Below are 10,486 nucleotides of genomic sequence, written 5' to 3' on the forward strand. Positions count from 1 at the left end.
ACCCCCGGGTCCTCCCGCTTCAGCCCGGCCCGGCCCCTGCCCCTGCCCCTGCCCCCGCCCGTGGGCGTCTCCTCCCGGCCTGCAGTAACCGCTCCAGTTCCCTTCCCTGCTCCCCAGGCCCGGCCCGACTGGAGCGGACTCGCCCTCTGCTTGGGGCGGAGCCTGGCTCAGGCCAGGTGTGAAAGCTCCCTCGAGGTGCGGTGTCACCTGGAGCCCTCAGGACGCCTTTCCTCCCATCCAAGTACTAACCAGGCCCGACCCTGCTTAGCCTCGAGATCGCGGCAGGGAACCTTTCCTCAGAACTTGCATTACCCAGAAAAAACCCCTCTGGTGCTCTCTGCCGCCGCGAGAAGCCCCACTTCCCCAACGTGCCCACGGGGACGGGGCCCAGCGGCCCAGGACAGAGTCCCTGTGCCTGCCCTTGCCACCGTGCCCTGGGAGACCCGATGTCCCCTCACCACAGGCCTGGCCCAGAGGTCTCGGTCGCCAGGGGAGGGCTGAAGACAAGCTGACCTTCACAGGTTCTCGCTAAGTCACCCAGGCTGGGCTCAAACTTGCAAACCTCCTGCCTCTTCTTTTCACACAGCTCACAGGCAGTAAGACGCCCCTCTCTGGAGTAGCCCTCCTGTGTGTTATTGGGCTTGCTATGTAGCCCAGACTGGCCTTGAACTCGAGGCAATCCTCCTGCCTCAGCCTCCTGAGTGCTGGCTGGAATCACAGCTGTGCACCATCACGCCAGCTGAAGCTGGTCTTGGATTTAGTGTTTAAGGAGCTGTTTGCTCTGTATGGTGCTGGGGGTGGAGCCCAAGACCCTCTGCCTTTCAGCTCTGGGAGACACTGAAACTTCTATTCCTGTATTGCTGTCTTTAGTTTTGGGGGGCGGGTTTGGTACCGGGTATCAAACTCAGGACCTTGAGCTTACGGTGCAGGTGCGATGCCACTGAGCTAAATCCCCGGCCCACTATCTTTAGTTTTTTCAGATGGGTTCTCATTATGACATCAGATTGGCCTTGAACCCTAGGATCCAGGGTGCCTCCTGCCTCAGCCTCCTGAGTACCTAAGACTACAGGTGTTCACCACCTCTCTTGGCTTGTTGTTGTTTGCAGTGCTGGGGAATGGGACCCACGCATGCTAAGCGAGCACCCAACACAGCTGTACCCCAAGCCCTTTTGATTTTGAGATGGGGTCTCACTAGGTTGCCCAGGTTGGCTTGGAACTTGCAATCCGCTTGCCTCAGCCTCCTGAGTAGCTGTGATTATAGGGGTGTGTGATTTTTGTCTGGCTCCCTGAACTGTTTTGACTCCTACACTTTTTTTTTTCTCTAAAGATGAATTCTTGCTGTGTGGCCCTGGCTGTCCTCAAACTCCTAGGGTGAAGGAGCTCCCAAGCAGCTGGGACCCCAGATGGTAATTCCTGTATTTCTGTAGTAGAGAAAAGCCAAGGGGAAGCCAGAAAACCCTGAGGGGGGAAGATGGCTTCTGGATGTGAATTCACAGGTAAGAGGAGGGAGAGAGATCAGACTCCTCGGGGGCTCCCAAGACCTCCCACTTAGGCTCGGGGAGCACAACCTGGAGAGGAAGGAGCCTGGAGAAGGGGGTCCTCGGAGACTGGTGACAAGGACGTGGTGCCTGGGAGGCAGCCAGGGTCAGCGCAGTTCAGGTGCCCGCCTGAGAAGGAGAGAGGGACCAGGCAGGACCCCCACAGGAAACAGGTGAAGAAAAGACTTCAAGCGGTGTGTGAGCCAGCGTGGGGGTGCGCGCTTATGATCCCAGCACTCAGGATGCTGAGGCAGGAGGGTCTCCACGAGTTCAAGGCTGTCCTGGGCTACACAGTGAGTTCAAGGCCAGTCTGGACTACATAGCAAGACCCTGACTCAAAACACAAAACAAAATGAAACAAAACCAAAAAACAAAAAAGGGCCGGTAGTTTAGCTCAGTGGTGCCACCTCCTGCCTTGAAAGCGCAAGGACCAGAGTTCAATCCCTGGTACAAAGAAAGAAAAGAAATGTGGTGGGGGTTGCTGGGGATGCAGCTCATTTCACAGGCCCTTGGTGCAGTCCCCAGTACTGCAAACAAACAAAGTAAATTAGGCATTTAAAATGCATCTGTTCTCAAGACAGGATCTCAAATCCACCGGCCCAAGCCATCGAGACACAGAGATGTCCCAGTGTTTTCCTTCCTGCTCTGCATCGTAGGGTGGTTTTGCCATTTTCTGACAATCATTAAGAAGATCCAAAGATCTGATAGTAAACTTTCTTGTGTCTCGTTTTCATTTTCCATGGCACCCTTTCTCCCTGTGTGCAGCTTCCTCTTGATACTTTCTCCCTGCCGGGAACTGATGGGACCTGCCTGGGAGGCAGCGCTCTGTGCCTGCCCGCATTCGGGTGGGTTTGGGCCCCGGTATCTCCTTACTTCTACTGAGGATTGGTGTCTCTCACATTGTCACACCTCGCCATGTTGTCCTGTGTTGTCTCCTGTTTGAACTCTGCTCCTCTGGATAAGCCCTTCGATCTCAGCTTTGCCGTTTCCCAAACATCTGGGCTGCATTCTAGGTAATTTATGCACAGTTGATTGATTCTCTCTTCCACTATATCTAAGACTTAACATTGGTAGTAGGTTGAACAGTAGCCTCAGAAGATACGTCTATAGCCTGATACTAGGGAGGCTGAGGCAGGAGGCTCTCAAGTTGGAGCCTGCAGAGGGAACGCAGGCCTGCTGATGCCTGGATCTCAGCCTCTGTGCTGCAGAACTTGGTCCTGTTGGTTTAAACTGACTGCCTAGTGTGAGGGACTTATAACAGCCAAAGGCACAGAACTATAATATTGATTCCTTTTTTTTCTGATAATTTCATGCTTTCAGTTTTTTGTTTTGTTTTTTTTTGAAGACAGGGTCTTGCCAGGTAGCCTAGGGTAGCCTTGAACTCATGGAGATTCTCCTGCTTCAGCCTCCCAAGCATCACCATGGCTTCTACGGTGCCACACCTGGCTTCTTGTTTCTGTGTTGTTAGGGAGGGAAGCTCAGTTGTCTGTAACTGAGCGGCACCCCAGCCCTCAGCCGTGGCAGTTCTAGGACACCCAGAGCAACTGTTTTCTGAACATCCCCGTTTGGCCCCAGTCCCATACCCTTACCCTGCTGTGTTGTGCTAACTCTGCCCCTCCCGGGGGCAGATTCTGTAGGTGCTCCCGGCCCAGTCACTGCTGTGCACACTCGGGCTGCGCAGTTCTGCTAGGAACATTCTCGGGTGAGGCCTAGGGTGCCACCCACCGCCTCCTGTCCTGACCCAACATTCTCAGGGACAGGGTGGGCATGGGTAGGACTGGGAGTCCGGGCCCATGCCTCGTGTTCTCTGGCAGGAGAACCTTTCTTTCCAGGGTTTAGGTTTGGCCAACCCTGTTCCCCTACCCCACACACTAGCTGGTGGAAGCCTCTGGAATCTTCTGGAAGGTTCCTCGGTGAGGCTTGGCCGGTCTCTACAGAGCTCATCACAGCGACAGCCTGGCTCACCCCGCACGAGACAAACAGCCCCATCGGTAGAGGAATGGGCCCTGCCCCAGCCCCAGCCCCAGAAGCAGCATTTTGAGCCAAAAGTTTTAAAATGCCTTTGATTTGTTTATTTCCATTTCTCTCGCATCCCAGGCCAGACTGGTTCAGCTTTCTACACATCCCTGCACACCGCCCACACTCCTGTGCCGCACGGTGGTGACAGCCTCTCTGTGGCCAGCTGGGGCCTGGCCAGGACGGTCTGGGAGTCACCCCGACCTCACGCTCTGCCCTGGCTTTCTCTATGGCTCCGGCACCCCTCATCTGTAGGCCCCACCTTTGGGGGTACCGAGACACCTCTAGTCAGGCATGGGGTGATTCTGGCAGGCTGAGGCAGGAGGGTCATGGTTTGAGCCTGGGCACTGCTGTGACTTAGCAAGACCTCGTCGCAAAATTTAAAAATTCAGAAAGGGCTGGGGTGTGGGTCAGGGTGGAAGCCAGGTTCAATCTCCAATACCAAGCAAGTTTCCCCATCCAGCCAAATAAGAGGCCTGGCTGCCCAGCACCTTCTAGAACCATCCACAGCCTGCCACCTTGGGACACTGCTCACCACCCAAGCCTGGCTCTGCTTACACCTGGGTCCCAGGCTGGAGCGTGGGAGCCACCGAGCTCGCGCCTGCACCCCAGGAGGCCGCTGAGCCCCAGGGCCAGGATGCCTTAGTGTAGACAAAGCGCGGCCTCTGTCACCCTGGCCTGGGCCGGGAGGTGGTCGGAAGTCACGTGGGCCAGGCCTGCGGCTGACTCATAAGACCCATGGCTCCACCCTCGCACCCCCTCCCCAGACAGCTGTGCCCCAAGGCATCGCGAGGTCACCCGCCTTCACTGCAGCCTCCTCGTCAGACTTGCAGGCTTGGGGACAGCGTCAGCACTGCCTCATCTGCTGCCCACAGAGCCTGCCCGGACCGATGTCACTCAAGGGACGAATTCAGGGCGCCGGCCCCCCCACTCACTCAGCTTTGCTGGGCTTGGGGCTGTGGGCTTCGGCCGTGTCATACTCCCGCAGATCACTCAGCTCTCGCATCTGGCCCGTCAGCACCTTGGCAGCCAGGGCCACGATGTACTGTGGAGGGAGGCGGCGTGACCACGGGCCCTTTGCACACACTGCTCCCGCCCCCCCCAACCTACGCCTAGACGGCTGCCCAAGGACAGGGACAAGAAAGGACTGCCAGCCGCAAACAGGGAAGCCACTCACCAGGAACCAGTACAAGTTCATGGCGGTGAGCAGCAGCAGGAGCGTGTTGAAGAAGAAGTAGAAGGGGATGTCGGGCACCGAGATGAGGCTGGTGTGCAGCGTGGCGTACAGGACCTTGAGTGGGAACCAGTATAGCCGGAACCAGAACCTGTGGGAACAGTTCGGGGGGGGGGCGCTGCAGGAGGGGAACAGCGACCAGACCCACCCCTTCCCAGCGGCCACTGCAGCGCCCGCCCCGCCCCTTCGCATCTGGCCCCTCCCCCGCTTGGCCTCACCCTTCGCAGCGTAGCCCCGCCCAGTCCTCCCGCCCCGCCCACTGACCAGGTGACGCAGAAGCACAGGCAGCCCAGGTCCCCCAGCAGCGCGTGCAGCCGCTGATAGGTGCCGCCTGCGGCCTTGAAGTAGGTGTTGAGCTTGGTGAACTCCAGCTGCACGTCGGTGAGGTCGTGCAGGAAGAACACAAGCACGCCCACGTTGTGGTACCTGGGTGGGCGGGACGTGGCTCACACAGCTGCCCCACACGGGGTGCAGGGGTGGTGTGTCCCAGTGTCCCTGTCCCCAAGCAGTCAGAGCTGCCCAGTCCCTTCTCTCCGTGCTGATACCCCCATGACCCTGACTCTCAGGGCCCTGGACCACACGGCGTCTCTGTCACTTACTGAGACATCACTGCCACCTTGTTGGGCAGCTCCAGTCACTGCCCAGGAAAGGCAGCCACATCCCACTAGTGTCTCCGGGCCAGGAGCCTTCCTATCCCCACCCGACACTGCTCACATCCTGGGCCAGGTGCAGCGGCTGGTAGCCAGGGGGTCTCCCACCAGCAGCATGCTGGTTCCTGCCGCAGGCCCTTTGCACCTGCTGCTGTTCCCATTCGCCTAGCATGGCATCCCGGGTTCACATCCTTCCCCCGTGTCATATGAACGACACACTGGAGAGGCATTTGTGCAGAACTTTACAGAACCACAGGAATGTTCTAAACCCATACCGTCTCAAACAGCAGCCACCAGCCATGAGGCTACTGAGTCCCAGCAATGTGGTCAGTGCAGCTGAGAAACAAATGTGCCTTTAAGTTGGGTCAAAGTGGAAACACATGTCCCTGTGGCCCTAACTACTCAGGAAGCTGAGGCAGGAGGACTGCTTGAATTCATGGCCAGCCTGGGCAATACAGCAAGACTCCATCTAAAAAATACATGCCAAATATTGTCATTTCACTACAGAATCAAGATATCCACAGTTGGGCGTGGTGGCGCACACCTGTGATCCTAGAGCTCAGGAGGCTGAGACAGGAGGATCGCTGTGAGTTTGAGGCCAGCCTGGGCTACATAGCAAGACTGCTCAAAAAACCAGAAAAGGGCCAAGAATTTAGCTCAGTGGCATCATGCCTTCCTCAAAAGCACAAGGTCCTGAGTTTCATCCCCAGTACAAAAATCAAGATATCAAAAGGACTGACAAGATACTTTAACTTTTGTTTGCCAATGAGTTGCTTTTCCTTGTATTTTCATTTATATATAAAGCCTTGGGAATCATGGTAAATTCGGGGGGGATACTGAAGAGAAAACTCAGGGAGCACCGAGTTAAACCCTGGCCCTCTGCATTTTATTTTGAGACAGGGTCTCAATAACTTACGTCCTGAGCACAGCTGAGCTCGGTGCCAAACACCTATGACCCCAGCACTCTGGAAGGCTGAGGCAGGAGGATGGCAAGTTTGAGCCCAGCCTGAGCAACTTAGTGACTTAGCGAGACCTGTCTCAAAATAAAATATAAAAAGGGGATGCAGCTCGGCGTGAAGGCCCTGGACTCAGTCCCCAGGCTGGACACAAATGTGTGACCCTCCTGCCTCAGCCTCCCAGACAGTGGGGTGAAGGCATGCCCCGCCCTGTGCTGGCCGCTGCAGTGGGTTCCAGGACATCAGGCCAGCCTCAGTAAAGCCTTCAGGCCTTGCCCATCACAGGGGTGCAGAGGTGTGGCTGCTGGGCCTAACCCCGCCGTCCCTTTGGAGCCCCACCCTGCCGCCCGAACTTACCGGAAGGCGTAGGAGCAGACGATAAGGGCCAGGGTGACCACGTGGTGGGCGAGCATGACCACCGAGTCCTTGCGCCAGGTGTCCATGTAGAGCGTGGCGTAGATGGAGTGGCCGTAGAAGCTGCCCTGCAGCAGGTAGTTGGCGGCGATGTCCCGGGGCACCGCCATGCCTGGCGTCCAGCCTGGGGACGGCAGTGCCCGTGGTCAGGAAACGCTGGGCCCCCACCCCCTGCACACCCACTGTCCACTGTGTGGCCCAGGCTAGGCTCAAACTTGGGATCTTCCTGCCTCAGCCTCCCATAGTGCTGGGTTGACAGGTGGATGCCTTCTAACAGGCCTTTTTTTTTTGCTACCAGAGATTTAACTCTGGACGTTGTGCTTGTGAGGCAGGCGGCGGCACCACTGAGCTAAACCCCCAGCCCCAATGGGCCTTTTGGAAGAGCAGGTTCAGATGTATAGATATCTCCAGCAGTTGGCAGAAAGGGCTGACACCCACCTCCTCATTTACTGAGAGGAGGCAGCAACGGTTTCCCCTTACACCACTCCCAAGGCCCGGAAGTCCTCTCTGCCGCGCCCTCGTGTCTTCCCCCTCAGCACCGGGGCTCCCCAATTCATGGGGCAGCCTCTCATATGACCGTGGGGCTCCTGTCTTGCTCTGCCTTCGGCCACCTTCACCCAGAGCTGCACACCTCGAGGCCATGACCCCAGCTGGCCCTGCTCCCCGCGTTGGTGGCCAGCACCAGGCCACACCACGCCACGCCACCAGGACTGCGCCCCGGGAACTGGACTCTGCCTCAGCCAGGCGTGGGAACCCACATCTCCAGCTATTTTGGAGGCTGAGGCAGGAGGATTACAGCAAGAAGCTGTCTCAAATGAAAAGATAAAAAGGGCCAGCGAACGGCTCCGTATCTGGATGACGGGTCCTTACTCAGCCAGGACGGGCAGACTCCGACACACTCTCCTCACGGGCGAACCCTGAAAACGTGATGGGGAGCCATGCCGGACTGGAAAGGCCACACAGGGCGTGAGGCCGTTTTACGGAAACGTCCTGAGCACAGCTGAGCTCGGTGCCAAACACCTACGACCCCAGCACTCTGGAAGGCTGAGGCAGGAGGATGGCAAGTTTGAGCCCAGCCTGAGCAACTTAGTGACTTAGCGAGACCCTGTCTCAAAATAAAATATAAAAAGGGGATGCAGCTCGGCGTGAAGGCCCTGGACTCAGTCCCCAGTACTGCAAAATCAAACTACCTAAAGCTGGGCTACATTAAACTAAAAGGCTTCTGCACCAGGAAGAAACAATCCACAGCTGGAGAGCCTGGGGAAAGGCAGCGAGCATTAGCCAGCCTCTCAGCCGGCAGGGGGCGCCGATGGGGCGCATGTTTACATTTTTCAAACACGTTACAGTCAAGGACACAATACAGGGAGCCCCTCCAAGCCCTCAGACCCTCAGCCCTGCCACTTTCTGCAGCAGCGCTGGGGTCTTTTGTGAGGGCTACGATGTCCCGGCTGCCTCCATGGGCTGAGTCCATTCAAACACTTCCCTTAGCTAGGTGTGGTGGTGCACATCTGTCATCCCAGCACTTGGGAGGCTGAGGCAGGAGGATCGTTTCAAGTTGAAGGCCAGCTTGGGCTATGCAGCAAGACTGTGTCTCAAAATAACAAAAAACAAGGACCAGAGGGCTGGGGATTTAGCTCAGTGGTTCCACTGCCTGCCTTGCAAGCACAAGGACCCCAGTTTGATCCCCAGTACCCACCCAAAAAAGTACTACAATAAAAGAGGACCGGGGATTTAGCTCAGCTGTTCCATCACCTGCCTCACAAGCACAAGGTCCCAAGTTCGATGCTGGGAACAAACAAATACTCAGGAGGCTGAGCCAGAAGGATAACTTTGAGACCAGCCTGGGAAACTGTGATACCCTGTCTAAAAATAAAAATTTAAAAAGCAGCAGAGCAGTTCAGGTTAGTTCCCAGCAGCAGAGCACCCGCCTAGCATGCTCAGAACTCTGGTTCCACCCCAAGACCCCAAATTAAATTAAGAAATTCAAGCTGGGTGTGGTGGAGCAAGCTTATAATCCTAGCACTTGGGAGGCTGAGGCAGGAGGATCGCTGTGAGTTCAGGGCCAGCCTGGGCTACATAGCAAGGCTCTGTCTCAAAACAAACAAATGAAAAATTCAATAAAAGTAATAAATGTAAGTGGTTACTTTCTAACTGTGGTGAGCGGTGTTCACCCTGCAGCTCAGCACTCTTCATCTGTAAGGCCAGGGGCCCAAGAACAGGGCACAATTGCATGACAGTGTCACCACCACCACCTCTGGGGCCTCTGTCCCCACGACACACCCTCCCTGTCTGGCACCCACCGCGCCACCTCCCCTCTCCAGACAGTGCTCATCTTCATGACTGGCCAGAATGCTTGATGAGCTGGGGCCGCAGACCTCCCCAACCGATCCCCTCTGGCCATCTCCCTGGGGATCCCAGGCCCCACTACTGTCTCTACCTCTCTTCTCACAACCAGTGTCACACAGGCAGCAGGCAGCTTCACCACTGTGCCCCGCACCAGGCCTGGCACACCTGTGCTGGATAAATGCCCGCAGAAAGAAACAGCCCATGTCTGGGAGAGATGGAGCACACACACCTGCAACCCAGCGCTCCGGGAGGCTGAGGCAGGAAGGTCAAAAGTTTGAACCCAGCCTGGGCAACTTAGTGACTTAGAGAGACCCTATCGAAACGTGAAAAATAAAAACGGCTGCTGATGGAGTTCAGCGTGAGCTCCTGCAGGGGCGGAGGTGGCCCCAGGCCTCCCCATGAGCCATCCCTGACCCCTGGCCACCTGCCCCCAGGAGCCCAGCCCCGTGCCCCAGCCCTACCGTAGAAGACGGAGGGTGGGTCATGGAAGAAGGGGTAGTCAGTGCCCAGCAGCAGGTAGGCACTGTAGCTCCAGCAGCCCAGGTAGACGACGAACTTCCAGGCGCTCTCGGGCATCTTGGCGGCATCTCGGGGCAGGAGGCGGCACCGCTCGGCCAGGGGCTGTGGACAAAGGTGGGGGCAGCTGGCACTGGCGACAGGGACACAGAGGCTGGCCGGCGGCAGCAGCCACACTCCTCTCCACGCTGCCCCTGCCAGGGCGGTAACCAGAGCCGGGCCCCACTGTCAAGGACTAAATTTAACACTCAGCTGTTGCCGTGATTGGGGAGAGCAACACCAGGCCTAAAGAGTGGGCGTCCCTGCGGGCAGCCTGGGGGTCCAGAGGTACCGGGCCGCAGGACAGCCGCGTGTGACCAGGACAGGGCGGGAGCTACAAGACACGCGGGTTTGGGGCGGCCCAGAGGGGAAAATGGGGTCCTCCGGGGAACAAGCTGTTGGCAAAGCCGAAGGACCCCCACGGGGTGAGAGAGAAGTTGAGGGGGGAGTGTGCCTGGAGAGGTAGTTTGGGGGAACCACAGAAAACCAGGGGGCCAGGGAAGCTAGGAAGACGTGACGCAGACACGTGGAGTTGGGGCGGAAAGCGCAGCGACAAAAGGAGGACCCCAGCCAGAGGAAGGCGCTGGGAGGAAGGAGCCGGTGGGTGGGCGTGGCCTCCTTCAGGGGCGGGGCCTCGGGTGCGGGGCCAGCCCCGCCCCTTCTCGAGGCTGAGGGGGCTGGAGAAGCCCAGAGCGGTTGTCGTGGAGACAGCCGGAGCCAGCTCCGGTAACCCCTGGCAACCAGGCTGCTGCCAAGAAGATGAGCTTTGGAAAAGGG

The 10,486-nt window shown here is 57.6% G+C and overlaps 1 protein-coding gene across 1 annotated transcript; it reads right to left on the reverse strand.

The window, feature by feature from the left end:
* Window positions 1–3,575: 3,575 nt before the first annotated feature.
* On the reverse strand, window positions 3,576–10,480 carry Cers1 (ceramide synthase 1). The gene is made up of 5 exons (XM_010606482.3): window positions 9,616–10,480; window positions 6,752–6,932; window positions 5,053–5,214; window positions 4,732–4,879; window positions 3,576–4,599 (listed from the first exon to the last, which is right to left on the reverse strand). Exons 1-5 carry the CDS (start codon window positions 9,728–9,730, stop codon window positions 4,486–4,488), a joined length of 720 nt encoding a protein of 239 aa, XP_010604784.1. The 5' UTR covers window positions 9,731–10,480; the 3' UTR covers window positions 3,576–4,485.
* Window positions 10,481–10,486: the final 6 nt, after the last annotated feature.

Source organism: Fukomys damarensis, unplaced genomic scaffold (assembly GCF_012274545.1).
Source record: "Fukomys damarensis isolate Sample0158 unplaced genomic scaffold, DMR_v1.0_HiC HiC_scaffold_37, whole genome shotgun sequence".
NCBI lineage: Eukaryota > Metazoa > Chordata > Mammalia > Rodentia > Bathyergidae > Fukomys > Fukomys damarensis.

Coding starts and splice junctions, on each gene's coding strand:
- Cers1 (XM_010606482.3), bottom strand. CDS start 9,730: ATGCCCGAGAGCGCCTGGAAGTTCGTCGTCTACCTGGGCTGCTGGAGC. Junction 5,215..6,751: donor GTCTGCTCCTACGCCTTCCG/GTAAGTTCGGGC, acceptor CCGCCCACCCAG/GTACCACAACGTGGGCGTGC. Junction 4,600..4,731: donor TGAACTTGTACTGGTTCCTG/GTGAGTGGCTTC, acceptor CTCCCTCCACAG/TACATCGTGGCCCTGGCTGC.